At 31.4% G+C, this 16,688-nt stretch overlaps 2 protein-coding genes across 2 annotated transcripts; both read left to right on the forward strand.

Moving 5' to 3' along the window:
- The first annotated feature begins 1,825 nt into the window (after positions 1 to 1,825).
- Positions 1,826 to 2,722, forward strand: LOC134705317 (uncharacterized). Its single transcript, XM_063564062.1, has one exon. The coding sequence runs from the start codon at positions 1,884 to 1,886 to the stop codon at positions 2,592 to 2,594; it is 711 nt and encodes a 236-aa protein (XP_063420132.1). The 5' UTR covers positions 1,826 to 1,883; the 3' UTR covers positions 2,595 to 2,722.
- A 4,714-nt stretch (positions 2,723 to 7,436) lies between these two features.
- Positions 7,437 to 11,440, forward strand: LOC134705318 (perlucin-like). The gene is made up of 5 exons (XM_063564063.1): positions 7,437 to 7,522; positions 8,081 to 8,169; positions 8,652 to 8,742; positions 10,052 to 10,277; positions 11,382 to 11,440. The coding sequence occupies exons 1-5, from the start codon at positions 7,438 to 7,440 to the stop codon at positions 11,413 to 11,415; spliced, it is 525 nt and encodes a 174-aa protein (XP_063420133.1). The 5' UTR covers position 7,437; the 3' UTR covers positions 11,416 to 11,440.
- The last annotated feature ends 5,248 nt before the right edge of the window (positions 11,441 to 16,688 follow it).

Below are 16,688 nucleotides of genomic sequence, written 5' to 3' on the forward strand. Positions count from 1 at the left end.
CTAATGGAAAATTCTTAGTGCATTTTTTTTTTGTTGCTGCGTATTGTCAATTTTTTTTATTTTTTATTTTTCCATATTTTTTGGGACATTTGGATTTTTTTGGTAATTTTGACAACATTTATTAAAGTTATTCCCCGGTAACAAGGATAGGGTGTTAATTACACCGGGTTATTAACCATTCAGATTGCAGGAGAGATACAATAAAATTACCATAGCACATGAACAGTAACAGAATGACGGGGATGTGCAAGTAACAAACCCAATCAAATGGATATCACAAAAAAAAACCACTATTAAACTTTAAGTATTAATTTACAAAGACAAAGAAAATAACACTATAACACTTAATTATCATTATGTTCTAATTCGTAACCTCAACCGAACATAAAACATTTATCAATATAATACAAAACTCTCACATGGGAGTAGCCACTTGCAAAAGTCAAGTGCATTTTATTCAGGTAATAAGTACACGTAATTCATTGTATATCAATGAAAATTATTAAAATTGTCTGTCTCTAACTAGCACTGCAACATCAATATTTGCGACTCTTCTTGGACTATCAACCTGTAAATAAATAATTTTCATAATTATTTATTTGGAAAAAAGCATCTAGAGCACTTGACTGCAATGACTCGAATGACTTTAACTACTATCAAACCACCCGTGCATAAAATGTTTCCCCGCATACTTTATATATCCAATCAAACAGACCTTTCTTTAAATAGCATAAACACATGTTCCTTACCAAACAAAACAAACTGTATCGATATATGTACAACTTTGATAAATATAATGATTAAGATGATAAACAACTACAATACCTAAATCTATACTTCAAGACTATCGTGTATTATTTGTGAAGTTGATACGGAATATTTATCAACAAGGTATTTTGCGATGATTTAAAAAAAAAAAGGACGACGTTCTGTGACATAACCCTGGTTAATATATTTTCTTCCAAGACACTGTGATGTTTTACAAAGTCCAAGTAAGCCAATGAACTATGCAGGTATTAAAGATTAATGGCTTTAGCGTATCAATAAGCTCATCATAGATACCAGTATCGAAATTTTGTACTTTCTCCAGACGCGGTTTTGTCAACAAAAGACTCTTCAGCGACGCTCGAATTAAAAAAAAGTAAAAAAAATAAAATAAATAAAGTACGAAGTTAAAGAGCATTGAGGACTGAAAACTCCTAAAAATTTTGCCAAACACATATAAGATTATCCAATTCCAGCGGTATATAGAAAAGCCTCCGAAAAGCCTTGGTAATTAAAAAAATCAAGTTTTGTAAACATTTAACTTATGGTGACATATCGATGATAATTCAATGTCAACACAGAAGTGCTGACTACTGGGCTTGTGATACTTTTGGGGAATATAAACTCCACCAGCAGTGGCATCGACCCAGTGGTTATAAATAAACTCATCATAGATACCAGGATTGAAATTTTGTATTTTCACCAGACGCGCGTTTCGTCTACAACAAACTCATCAGTGACGCTCGAATAAAAAAAAGTCAACTGTCCTTTATCTCGTGTAACAATGATAGTACATTTAAAAAGAAACACTCATGTTTCAAAGCATACTAGATAACCGATTTTAAATACAGAAGTCATTTAACACATAAATATTTATAGTAATCACGTGTCTCAAAATAAAACGAAAGAACTTACTCGATTTAGTCAAGACATTAAGAATTTGTTATAAATACAAAAAACTTCCAAATTCAAACTATTGATAATAAAATGAATTAAGTTTGAGTTAACATTTTTTTCAAATTTTTACTTTCGTTTTTTGTAAAATATGATGCAGATTAAGGAAGTGATATACTGTTTTAAAGTTATAGTTTCGTAGGTAAATACCTGAATAATGTGAAATGGCTGCCGCTATCATTGGCAAAACAGAAGTAGGTGTGAATGAATTCGGACGAGATGTGGAAGTTCCTGAAAATCCAATAGCAAAACTAATGTACTATTTTGATAGTATTTGCTATGCAATGGATATGGATCGGCAGGCAAGTCCGGATAAAATAAAAAAGTTGAGAAATTATTCTCGGTACAGGCAGTTGACTGATGAGGAAAGGGATCTTCTTCTGTTGCTTTGCGTTCGATTTTCTCCTGATGAACTGATAAACAAATGTCTTTTTCTAGACGAAGAAATGTGTGGCAACGACATAAACAAGTTTTACAAACTAGGAGCTGTCCGTCATCGCTTTTTGATCACCGAAGAAATCATTATTGGCGGCCAGACTACACATGTCAAGCAAATTTTATGCTTTCGAAAAATGTGGCTGGAATACTGCTATTTGGAACCAATGAAGAATGTGGAGAAAGAATTGCGATCTATTGCTGGTAAACTTACGGGTAGACCTCAATCTGGCGCAAACAGTGGACAACAAATTGGAGCTGTTCAGCAGCGTCGACCTCAATCCGGCGCAAACAGAGGACAACAAGCAGGAGCTGTTCAGCAGCGTAGACCAGCCCCGGATGTTGCTGTACAACAACAAAGACGTCAGCAAAGGACACAACCTACCCCGGCATCACCTCCGCCACAAGAAGAAAAGAAAAAAGATTGCGTAGTGATGTGACTGAAATATGCGGGTTCGATTGACACTGGAATTATAACAGTAGAAGCTATTTGGTAATTGTTATTTGGCTGGCATACATCTATCTGGGAAAAATATAATTTTGTAACTTAATTAATTTTTGAGAAAACTCAAGGATGAAAAGCAAATTGTTTCATGTACAACCAAATAAAACTAAAGTAATTCTTAACTTCTCCATAACGTCGATGGTAGAAAAGATATATATTTTCACGCGAATTGTTCCTTCGATTTATTTAATGTGTTTTATAATTGAAATTCTGTTTCTCGCCGTGTTTGTTGAAAACAATTATTATTCACTGTTCACGTTAAACGGTTAGTTTTCATTCTTCGTATACTACCACAATTGTTACAAACCCAACATATAAATGTCATAACGGTCGACCGAATAACGAAGCTGTCCATTCACCATTCCTTGGAATAATAGACCTTTACTTCTAGGAAACATTGGTTCAATGGCCTCATTGTTAGTAACACCATCATATTAAGGAAATTCTAATATTGGACACAAGATCTTTAATTTTGCGTTAACTGAGTGATGTATTCTCTTTATGCAGTACCCGTTGGAATGTTGCTAAATAGAGGAATAGAAAGTTAAGAATAGGAAAGATAAAATCATCTCTTCGGTCGTAAACACTAGTTTTCAATTGACTCTTATTGTCAATTTATAAATATGAGACAGCACACGTGTGCCTATGTCATACTGTATTTCGAGTTTTGTGGTATGGATGCTTTAAACATAGTCAATTCACCTTTGAAATGTTTAGTGAGAGGACATCATATATATATTGGTATGTGAAGTTAAAGGATAACGCTAATAACAGCACAATTGGTTCGCATAGGAATGCCGATGGTTTGTCGAAAAACTAACGTCACCAAACGTATCAAATATTGTTAAAAAAAATACCCCAAAAATGTTGCTATTAAGTTTAAAAATAAAAACAATCCAAACAATCCAAAAGTCTAATTTAATTGTAGCAGAATATGCCGAAGAAACAAAGTGTTTTTGTTATTCGATATTTAAAAGAATTCAATTTTGACCCCCCAAATTTTCTCCTTGAACTTATTCTACATTAAAGTTTTGTTTTAATTACAGTATCTTAGTTTCATCTGTGCATTTTTGTGCTGTGAAAACGTTATGTTTGATCTCTGAACATGCGAGCTCATATATTTTGCCAAATTTTACAAATTTATGCAAAAAGGATATTTTTACCCCCTCCCTCTCCTAAAAAATAATATAGCAAGTAAACAACACGTGGAATTTGTTAAAATGCATCAATATTTTATGACAACAGAATTTCAGTAACCATAAAAGACTTTTAAAACTGTCAAAACCTTTTTAGTGTACGTATGTTAGATTTATATTGATATTCACCTATATTTCTAGGTTTCATCAACTTTTTTTGGTCTATAAATCAAATGGAATCAATGTATTTTTAATGTACCTATTTAAACTCAAATGATATTATGCACTACTAATACCCTTATAGGATCAATAATTTTATCTATAATTCATAATTAAGGTCGTGTTTGAACTTTTGTAATTTTGATTATTAAGTTTATAAAGCAATATATTTCGTAGCATTACAAATTTCTATTGAAATTATTTTTTATTTTTTAATTAGCTACAGACTGCAAGCTATACGTTTACAATTATAGAAACTCAGTTTTACGAAAATAGATGTGAAAGCAACCATCCTATGCGTAAACTATCAGTTTTCTTGAATACCCCCGTCCTTTTTTTAAATCAGTAACTTGATGTGAAAGAAGATCGTAACTTTTTTTTTTTATAAAATTATTTAGATTTCATTCGACTTTTAGCATGTTTAGTGGTCAAGATAATAATCAGCTCTGTGGCTTTAATGTTTAAAGGTATTCGAGGTTTACTGCTTCAGCATTGTGTTCCATCTACCAACATATAACTGAATCCACGACAATCTGTTTATCAAACTAGTATTTTTATGATTTGCCAAAGTAAAACTGACTTTTTGTTTCATGCATTTTGATGAATTAATTCACATATCTTAAACTTTTGAAGCGTGTTTATTAGTTTTTTGTATTATTTGTGCTATAAGGGGTTTTGGACATATATCTTAACTTATTCTTATAATTTATTTATTGGATTTAATTCTATAATTTTTTTGAATAGAAGTTTAAGAGGGATAAAATTACAGGCCAAAAGGGAATGGAAAGAAACATGAAAGTTTCCTGTTTTTTTCTTCAATAGTAGAACTTGAAATGGCATTATCAAATCCGAGTATCTGTTCTCAAAACACCATCTCTTTGAAGGTTACATGGTTGTGTATTTTTTATTAACATGTTGCATATCATTGTTTATATTCAGTATGTATACATACTTGTTTGATTTTTTTTATTATTTGCGATTGATTGTAATATTTGTAGAAATTTTATAAATTTCAATGATTGATAATTTTACTTTTTAAATGTTAAAAATTATATAGTAGTTATATTAAAAGCATGTACACGAAGGACAGATGATTTGTTTTTTTAAATGTACATTCCCCCCTGGAGTTGAGGTCTCTGATAACTAATTTCGGTTTCAAAAAGTCTAAAACTCTTTATAATTTAAAGAAAACATACTTTATTAAGCAGTTGTTTATCTTTGGTGGCCATTAACACTGCAAAACCTATTCATAGTAAGCAGTGTTTTCCAAATTAAGCCGTTTTATAGGAGCTTTAACATACCATAACAGTTAAGTAACGCAAACACTTGATAGAAATTTATCATTGAAACATCCAAAGCACATGAAACTACAAAATTGTTTAGCATTACCATGCGTTCACTTGCTTGTCTTAAGAAAATAACATTTTTCAGTGCGTTACATTAGTTCCTTTAACTTTGTTTTAATAATATGATATTGTTTTCTGTTCATTTGATGCATGTGATTTGAGATTTTGAATTTTTCATTTGGTAAAGGATATATCGGTGAATTTTCCTTGGAGTTAAGTATTTTTGTTCTCTTTTACTTTTTACCTTGATGTCGATGGTTTTATTGGGATGAAATGAGTATTTTGTTTAAAAGCGCACTGCATGCACATGATGCATTAATATACATATGGTCGTTATATACAAAATGTATTTGACAATACTAGTATGTTCAGGATAGAAATATGTAACTCTGCAATTCCGAATTATTCATTTTGGAATGCGATAAAAATAGAAAAAGTACAGCATTTTGTTGAACAAATACTCTTTCTTACTGACCATGTTCTATCAATAACAGTTTCTAAGTTACACCAACCATAAATTGCAACCAATAAAATTAGAAAAAAATGTTTCATGACTGTTAAATCAAGTCTTTAAGCGTTCTTATTGACCCATACATCGTTTAAGACTGTCATACAAGTAATATATTTAGCTAGATATAAATGCAGGTTTAATCAACCATTCCTACATAAGAACATACCTGTACCAAGACAGGAATAAGCAAGTTGTTGTTATCCATTCGTTTGATGTGTTTGGGGTTTTGATTTTGCCATTGTATTAGGGAGTCTTTGTTTTGAAGTTTCACCAGAGTTCAGTATTTTTGTGATTTTACTTTGTACTAGATCGCCGGTACTACGAAACTTCAGTTATGAGGATCCTGTGTTTCTGAATTATCATTTACATTTATTTAAATACACTATGCTGGTGACCTAAGTGTTTCTTTTATATAAAGTATGAACTTAAGAATCAATGTAAGGATGTCTGTCTCTTTGACGCAGTCACAGGTATAGGCTCTTGATGTGTAAATATATGCAAATAAACTCATCATAGATACCAGGGTTTAGATTGTATTTGCGGCAGACGCGTGTTTCATCTACAAAAGACTCATCAGTGACGCTCGAATACAAAAAGTTAAAAAGTCCAAATAAAGTACGTAGTTGAAGAGCATTGAGGATAAAAAAAAGCCCAGTAGTTTACCAATGTTTTAATTTTATAAATCGATTAAGACAATTCAAGGTAACTATCAACAGTCTGTCAGAATGAAAGTAAAATTAAACGGAATATTTTTTAACATTTATTTGTGTCCTGGCATTTTCCAATATTACAAGGACCATATATAACTCATGAATTGTGAAAGTGACAATCATAAATATTGATCTTGACTTGCATTTTGACATCAGTAACTACATATCAAAATTTGAACGAGTCATCAGTCAACGCAAGGACACTATTTGGCAGCAGATAACCCGCCTGCCTTCCGTACATCCCAAAATCAATAACAGATTTCCCTGAGGAAATCCGGTAAAAATTAAGGAAATCCCATATATTAAAAAGGGTGCCCGACCGGATGAGTTTATAGGATAAACGCAGTGGCGGATCCAGTTGGAGGGTTCCGGGGGTTGGAACTCCCTTTTTTGGACGATCAATGCATTTCAATTGGGACATATAGTTGGAAATCCCCTTTGTACTGGGTTCGGACCCCCTTTTTAAAAATGGCTGGAACCGCCTCTGAAACGTCTCCCTTTTTTTTCCATTTTTGTCATTGTCACTATATCCTTTGTTTTTCTAATCTCGTTTCATAAATGTCCTTAATCTCAAGTGTACTGGGATGCAAGAACTCACTTACATATTACTATCTTTATTTATTTTTTTATTAATTAAATTATTCTTAAAAATTTGATATTGTCTTATTTTGATGCATTTCTTTAATAAACTTATATTCGTATCCGTGGATGTCTTTCATAATTTAGTTTTACAACGTCTCATTTAATATTTTTTTTCAATTTTAAAACAGAACGTATACGTTTGAATAATTAACATATCTATGAATTACAATAGAACAAATGAGATAACAGAAATTACAGCGTCAATCAGACAGGCATGGCTTATCTCGGTCGTCTTATCTCGGTCGCCATGGATCACACCATTCTTCTCACAAGCCTCACTGCTCTATTCTTTGTGTCAGGTAAAACCATAAAATGTCTGACATCGTCATTCTTGTATAGTTCTATATGTTAAGCTGCAAAACCGCATATATTATCTTCCCATATCTATTTTTATATTGGAGTAAAGATGTACATCAGATTTATTTCTTTACCAGTGAGTGCTGATTGTTTTATTGACGCACGTCTTTCATGTAGAGCAAACAAATCGTTTGAATAAAAAAAGTCTTTAGAATGAATGAGACTGCTGTTCCTTGCATATACGCATTTCAAATTCATCGTGATGAACAATATTTATCGATACAGATTATTATGGTTTTTTTTGCATATCAGAAAATAACAGATCGAAACATATAAGTCCTCCAAAGTTGTACTTTGTTGTTGTGTACATTAATCATGTTAATATCATAATCTTGTGGTGTTTTTTTTTGTAATTTCTTTAATGGGCTCTGAAGAAGATTATAATAAACCAGATATACGTAAGGTATTTTGTCTCGAATCTGTCTGAAATATTTGTCGCTGGACGTCATAAGTTAACATTAGTTGAAACTTTTTTCGAACTTTCGTTGTGTTTTTTTCAGTGTCATTTGCCTGTCCTTCGGGATTTACCACTCATGAAAATAACTGTTATGTACTACTTCCGGTTCCAACGACATGGGCAGAAGCTTTGGTAATTCTAAAACTTTAACTTTAAGTGACTTGTTACAAGAAAATGTAAATTTTGTTTTAAATCTTAGAAATAATAATTTAGATTTAATAAACAAGTGAAATAAATACTAGGCCGATTAAAGAAAATAGAAATGCCATTAATGTCCCTCTTATGATAACACTACCATACACACGATTCAAGTATATCGAAACATTACTCTATTATTCGGAACGAACTATCATCATTTCTTTAATGGTTTCCTATATGTTAATGTTTAAACTTTTTAATCAAATTAAATAAATTTTAATCCTCATCTAGATATTTAAATATATATATATATATATACCTGTCGGACTTATCATTGACTCAGGTTTACATAGTATTGGTCGGAGAGAAGCTAAAACATACGACTCTCTAATAAAAATGCCGTTAGAATAAAATAAAAAAAGGAAACGGAGGTTAAATAAGTATAATTATGTAATATTGATTTAATATACATCCAGCGACTCTGTGATGCAGTAAAAGCAAAATTAGCATGGATAGAAAACGGCGCAGAGAACACATTCATTGTTCAGATGTTGAAAAAAGCAAACAGTAAGTTAACACAGTACTACTTAATGCAAATCGGATAGTTAGATGCATACAATGAAGACTCTTAAATGTCACTAGCATTGTTTCCTAGCTACAGTACAACCTGGTTGAAATTATATTTTTGTCACCACAAAACATATTCCCCAATGTTTTGATCATTTGTTTGGTAGAATATTAAGAAGTTCTTCAATAAGATTGTGAACGCAACAAGTTTATATGTTCATAATATAATGACATGATTATATATTCATGGCACAGGAAATTTGTGGTTTTGATGCCAATTAATTGTGGTATTCAGTATGTTTAATATAATTTTCGCAAGACCATAAAGAAAATATAGCTTTACCTACAAAAAAAACCCAGCTGTAAATATAGGGAGCTGTGAAAAATATTAACGATTAAGTTGAAATATAAAAATTCAGAAAACAGAAATGGCCTTCATATTATGTAATCTGAAAAATAGAAATTAAGATTTTTAACAATTTGTGTTATTAACATCATACTTTTTCACCATGGCATTTTTTTTCTTCTTTTCTAAACTGATGATTAATTCTTTTACAGATGTACGACCGTTAAAGTTTTCAACAATTTGAAGAATTGTACCAATTTATTGTGTTTTTAAATATGTATCGTCTTCCAATATACCATAACTAAAAAATAATGACTGCATTCTGACTATCCTAAATCATCCTATCAATTAAAGAGAACCAAGGAAAATATAACGTACCTGCGGCACCCGTTTATTGTTTAATTTTTTGTGAAATACTGCTTAGGTTTTATGTGATCTCTTTTGAGTGGTTTTTCTTTTAATGTGCATATTTAAGTATAGATGCTCTAAGGTTCACTGATACAATAACCAAAATGAATTTATAGTCTTAAACACAATACGTGTCCATTGTTGAAGTTCAGTGTTTTTGGTTATATTTAATGTGTTTCACTATGTTCTAGTATGTTACTCGGGTTTGTTTTTGCTTAATCGAATCATGACTATTAAACAGTGGTACTACTGTTGCCTTTAATATTTATACCATTGGTTACACTAGTGACGATAGAAAATTAACAATGTAAAAACATTAGGTACAAGGCTAAGGAATTGTCATATTTTTATACCCTAGTTAGCCCATAACAATTCATAAACAAATGCCAATCAAATATTAAGTTATTTGATTCTATCCATGGTTTTGAGTATTTTGTTTCCTTTTACTTTTATGTTGTAATGACACCTTTTAAAATTTTGTGTTTACAAATAATGATAATTATAAGATTTGTATTGATAAATATACAAAAAAAAAAAACAAATTCTATATTCTAGTAACAGGTCATTCAACAGAGGTGTGGTTGGGAGGAACAGATATGTTACTGGAGGGTATGTGGATGTGGGCAGACGACATGGAACTGATTCAATACACTAACTGGTTTCCGAACGAACCCAACAATGCAGGCAACAATCAACACTGTTTAGGAATGATGGTGAACCAAGATTTCAAGTGGGATGATTATTCATGTAGCCTAACAAACTATCCTTTGTGTAAAAGGATGTAAGTTTAGTTTTTTAAAAGATAGGCAAAATATACCAGAGGGACAGTCAAACGCAAAGATCGAAAATAAACTGACAACGCCATGGCTAAAAATGAAGAAAAAAGACAAACAGACAAATAATAGTACACATGACACAAGATAAAAATATTAAAGGCTAAGCAACTCGAACCAAACCAAAAACTGGGGGTGATCTCATGTGCTCTGGAAGGGTAAGCAGATTCTGGTTCACCTGTGGCACCCATCGTGTTGCTCATGTAATCACAAACCCGGAAATAGTCCAATTCGGTAGGTCATATTCATGAAAAAGGGGGGGGGGAATTGTAGTTACAATGCAAGGAACATATTCGGTATCTTTGTGAAACGGTTATTTAATAACGGCCAACCAACTTTTAGTTGGCACATTTCTTATTTACTTTCTAAGACGGGGGAAATCTTAAATTATCATGTTGATATCATTTCGTAATAGTATTAAGGACTTAACACAATTTAAACATTTGAAATAGAAAATTTGTTTTTTAACTATCAACTTGAAAAAGAAAACATTACACTATCAGCGCCTAATGGCGGTCATCTTTGATTTTTAAAATGACGTCTATCCATGTGCAATAAATCAAATGTATGTTCCCTTCTACATAAATATTGCTTGTATTTTATTTTAAAAAAATCTGAATATAATGAATGAAGTTTTAATTGCCTAATTGTAATAATAAAACATCACTTGTGATCAAATATCGGTCGATAACTGACTTCCGGTATTATAAGTATCTTACATTTGATCCATACCACAACCAGCCAACTCCACTACTATTGACCTATTGATTGTTAAATAGACTTGTATTTAACACATCTTATTTTAGATGATTTTTTTTGTTGCACTAGAATTCAAAATAAGGTAAGACTTAGTATTTGTATAGTTATGATCGTTTCTATATATTTGACTGTAAGAACTTACATGGTCATTTACTATAGGAAATTGAAAATTATGAAATAATATGTGTTAAATTCCGCATATAACCCTTTTCGTGTGTAAGAGTTTTAAGAATTTAAACGTGTAGTTGGACTTAAATATATGTCTAGAGCAAAGAAATTAATCTCTATTACAGGCAAGACGATGGTGAACAGTCAGTAATTGGATGAAATGAGTAAACAACCTGAAAAAAATAAACAAACATATATTTGGATTGTTATAAACCAAACATGATTTGTAATTGTGGTGACTTCACTAAGAGACAGAGGTATATCTAGAGCTTACAACCTATTTATGAATCATAAGATAGAAGAAAATTTCCCTAATCAAATGGAAAAATCGAAAGCTCAAACACATCAAACAAATGGATATTAACTGTCATATGCTTGACTTGGTACAGGCATTTTTTATGTAGAAAATGGTGGAATAAAACATGGTTTAATTAATTTTAATTATCACTTCATACAGTTGACGCTCTTTATCACTATTTTGTTGGTCTTCACAGTGCTCATATGCGAGCTTATCAATACTATACCAATCCTAGCTGTACTAGAGTTTCACAACGGACATAAAAGAGGGAAGTAAGATACCTTAGGGACAGTCAAACTCATAAATCGAAAATGAACTGAAAACGTCATGGCTAAAAACGAAAAGGACAAACAGAAAAGCAATACTACACATGACACAACATAGAAAACTAAAAAATAAACAACACGAATATTATTGCTGGTTCTGATATGTTTCTAGCTTTGACGATTGGCGGTGCGTACAATTGTTTATATGTCTATCACATGTTTTGTTTTACCTTGACTTGTAATTAATGAAATTGTGATGTGTATACTGCAGTTATATTTGGTATTCAACAGCAGCTTTCATTGCAACCGGATATTAAAATATTGAAATTTGCTTAGTAATTATAAAGTTCATTGATATCAATGATATAGAAAACAGGAAACACATTTTTATGATAAAGGTGAATCAGTTGAACTAACGCGAAGGTTGAAACGAAGCTGATCGACATTTCCAACGTTATAATATCACTTTGAATGCTTATTAACACTTCATATGTCCAAAATGAAAATGGTATACAGATCAAATGACAAATACGCAAACATTTACAAGTCACCGTATGACTTTCACCTTTGTTCAAACCTGAAACTTATATTCAGCTATAAAAGACCCCAAGATTAAAAAAATCTAAAAACAACAAGAGCATGAATTAATTAAGGCTAGAAAAATGAGCGGACTTTAAAATTTTTGAATATTAATTTGTTGGTATTGGTATTCATTTTGTTATTAGTAAATGAAAAATTCAATATATTATTGTTTTATACATATGAAATTTCATGGATATACAATTTGTTGATTCCTATATCAGGGCATTGCACAATGTCATGTCTTTCATTGACTGTCTTTACACAGAATCAATTAGCTGTTGAATGTGTACTGATTGACTATTTAGTATTTGATGCATTTTTTATTAGAAGTTGTTATTGGCTATGAACTAGCCGCCAGTAACTGAGAGCACTCTCAGATCTGTACTTAGTGTCTTTTATTGTTGAGATGTACAAGTATCCGGTCACGTTCACACTATGTTTTGGTCATTTGCATTTATTATTTGTTCATCTGATGAGTTAAGCCGTTTCCAACTGATTTTTATAGTTTGTTCTTATGTTGCACTGTAAAAACATTGTCTAAGGTTAGGGAGAGAGTTTGGGTCCTGCTGACACGTTTAATCTCGCTTCTTTTGTATGTGCCTGTCTCCAGTCGGGAGCCTGTAATTCGGTGGTTGTCGTTTGTCGCTCTGTTATATATTTGTTTTTCCTTATTTTTGTGTATATTTACTAGCCTGTTTTTTCTCTCGATTTAGGTATGGACTTTTCTCATTGTTGAAGGACATATGGTGGCATAAAGCTGTTAATTACTGTGTCATTAAGTCTCTTGTGAAGAGCTTTCTCATTGACAATTATACTACGTCTTCTTTTTTTTATGTCAATGATGACAGAAAAAAACCAACAGTAGATACTTGATTACTGGCTCCTGGTTTTGGACATATGCATCCATTTTGTAATGCTGAAACCTCTATAGCACATATAGTGGTTGTATAACATACGTGTAACATATTTTGACTGTTTGAAATATTAAGGTTTTTTTACCTCAGGAATCTATGCTCTTCAACTTCGTACTTTTTTTTGGCATCGTACTTTGTTTTGGCATTTTTAACTTTTTTGGATTCGAGCGTCACTGATGAGTCTTTTAAAGATGAAACGCGCGTTTGACGTATATACAAAATTTAGTCCCGGTATCTATGATGAGCTTATTTAGCTGTATATTTTCTTGGTCCTCAATGAAGTTCAACTTTGTACTTTATTTGGCCTTTAAAATGTTTTGATTCGAGCGTCACTGATGAATCTTTTGTAGACACAAACGCGCGCCTGGCGTATATATAAAATTTGAATCCTGGTGTCTATGAAAAAGTCACATAGTACGGAATGTAACATTTAAATATCGTCACTGCATAACAAGTTTAATTTGGTGTATGTTACCAGGAATAATCCTACATTTTGAAAGCGCCATACAAGGAAAAATGCAAAACTTCAAGCAAAACGAAGGTAATTCAGGAAAATTATTCGATACAATTTTCTATTGCAATGCTTACCTGATAACCTTTGCATACATTTCTTGTTCCAACCTACGTCAATTAAATTTCATAAGCTTGACATGAGTTAATTAACACAAATAAATTTAAGCTTTTAAAGATTTTTTGATGTAAGAAAAGATAGAAAAAGAATCCTTCTTACTCGATATTTTTTATGATAAGTTCAATTTATAAATCAATATACATTAATTGACAATAAAATTAAATGTCACATCTGAAATATGACTTCAAACTTCCAGTGATTAGCGACAGACTGAAAGTCAATAGATTACACGGTATCTTATATCTAATAAATGGTTGTGCCAATTAAAAAGTTATACTGAGTTCTGCCTGTAATTAGCATCTTATTCATTTGACAAGGTGGCTTCGGACTGAGAGTGTGAAACATTTTCAATCATACAAATATAATCCAAATTTAACGTTGTGCGTGAATTCTGTAAAGTTTTTGTAAGAGAAATGTGTACAGACCTTGAAAGGAACAATGTCTAGCTTTTTTCTTCTGAAATTAACATTTAATATTTCCTGACGGTAACTTATAGAACATATTTTAATTTGTTTAATTTGTATAAATTCCATTGACAAGAAACGCAAATTGGTATACTTGTAAATCACTATATAATATTATGTATTTGCTTTACGGATATAGTTTGACAATGAAAGACATTTGGTTTAACAATTCTTTTAATGGTAATAACTACTATACCGGATAGCATCTCTGAAATAGGGAATATGGTTTTGTTATTTATAGCACTATTCATGATATTTCGTATCCAGTCATATGCACTAACTGGTAAGTACATTTTGATTCCGTACTGGACTCTTACAGTTTTAAGGAATTTATTCCTCCCCGAAACTTCAATATTGAAAAAAATTACCTACGTAAACAAAATGGTAAAGGTAATTAAGCATATTCATTTAACTACACAGTCTCTGTTGTTTTTTCTTTAACTCTGTCAACTCTTTTGTTTGCGCCTGTTCAAAGTCAAGAGCCTCTGATCTTTGTTAGTGTTGTATTATTTTAATTTTAGTTTCTCGTGTACAATTTGGAAATTAGTATTGCGTTCGTTATCACTGAACTAGTATATATTTGTTTAGGGGCCAGCTGAAGGAGGCCTCCGTGTGCGTGAATTTCTCGTTACATTGAAGACCTGTTGATGACCTTCTGCTGTTATTTTTTCTATGGTCGGGTTGTTGTCTCTTTGATACATTCCCCATTTCCATTCTCAATTTTATTTTATAAACTGAAAATCGAAAGAAAAATATGAGATTGATTGCCTAGATACATTTGAAGAAAAATCAGAATTAATGTAATACATACATTTTTTATTTAAATATATACACTGTTTGCTTGATACATTTTCGTTTCGGTGATGCTTCATCATTTTTTGTATATACTTACTTCAGCAATTTTCGTCCAGCTAAATAATAAAATGTCTAAATTTGAACACTAAAACACAGCAATATAATTGAATTTTCGGATTAGAAAAACGACAATCGGATGATTCTACACGGGCAAATTTAACTCACATCAATTTCACGTGAATAAAAATTCATGTGAATCTCACGTGAAATTCACATCAGTTTCACCTCAAACAAGCTTATATGTGAAACTCCCGTGAAATCAGTTTTTGTGAGTTTCATGTGAATCTCATGTGAACTTCATGTGAATTTCACATGAAAAATCATGTAAAATTTTTTCATGTGAAATTCACATGAATTTTTAAAATAGAGTATTTCAAATAACAAATAAATTTCCAAATTTAATCAAAATCATGAAAAATATCATTTTTTTGGTTGAAAATTTCACGTGAAATTCATTTGAAAAATTTCACATCAGATTCATGTGAATCTCAATTCACGTGAAATTTTTATGAAAATTTTCACGTGAGTTTCATGTATAAGCTCGATTGAGGCGAATCTCGCGTGAAATTTTTCATGTGAATTTCATGCAAATTTTACCTGTGTACACTGATTATACAGAAGTTAGTTTTAAACAAATGATCATGGATTGTTTATCAATACATAGTGATTTGATGATGTCGAGACGACACGCTAACTGTCGAAATGTTCATATGTTACAGTAAATTTGGTATTGCTACGCAAACTATACGCACAATCGAGATATGTGAATGCAAAATAAGAAATATGGTATGATTGCCAATAAGACAACGATCAACTTACAATAACGTAGATGTCAACAACAATAAGTCACTCTACAGCCTCCAAATATAGCAAAACCATACATAGCAAGCAATTAGGCGCCCCAGAGATTTGTTTCTGCCATCAGTGTCTAATGATTTTGCGTTTAATTTGTACTTTAAAGCATGATACCTTGGGTATGAACATATTTCAAAAGAGGACAATTTCATGTTTAACTGGTTGTCGTTTTTGTCAATCCCTTAGTTATTAACTTGGAGCTGTAACAATTCATACCAATCATGTAATCAGCCAACTATTGTAGAAATAACAAGTATACAAATAACGTCTCCCTGTTTCCTGTTTCTCTGTTGATATAACGGTAATGTAAATACAATTGTTACGTAACATTTCATTTTGGTTTTCATTTCTTGTTTAAACTTTTAATAATTAAATTAAAGAAAAAAAAAGGAACTAAACATTAAAGCGTCAGGAATTTAATAGACCTGGTTCGTGTTTTATGCGCACTTTTTTATATTAATTTTAGTCATGAAACCATAAACCTAAAATTTTAAAAAACAATGTTATAAAAGAACTTCTTTCTGCGATTAGCTACAGAACAACTAGGAACTAAAAAATAAATAATTA

Source organism: Mytilus trossulus, chromosome 2 (genome assembly GCF_036588685.1).
Source record: "Mytilus trossulus isolate FHL-02 chromosome 2, PNRI_Mtr1.1.1.hap1, whole genome shotgun sequence".
NCBI lineage: Eukaryota > Metazoa > Mollusca > Bivalvia > Mytilida > Mytilidae > Mytilus > Mytilus trossulus.

Excerpts from the sequence above, each read along its gene's own strand:
- LOC134705317 (XM_063564062.1), top strand. The coding sequence starts at position 1,884 with ATGGCTGCCGCTATCATTGGCAAAACAGAAGTAGGTGTGAATGAATTC.
- LOC134705318 (XM_063564063.1), top strand. The coding sequence starts at position 7,438 with ATGGCTTATCTCGGTCGTCTTATCTCGGTCGCCATGGATCACACCATT. Across the intron at positions 8,170-8,651 it reads CGACATGGGCAGAAGCTTTG|CGACTCTGTGATGCAGTAAA; the intron begins GTAATTCTAAAA and ends ATATACATCCAG. Across the intron at positions 8,743-10,051 it reads GATGTTGAAAAAAGCAAACA|TAACAGGTCATTCAACAGAG; the intron begins GTAAGTTAACAC and ends TCTATATTCTAG.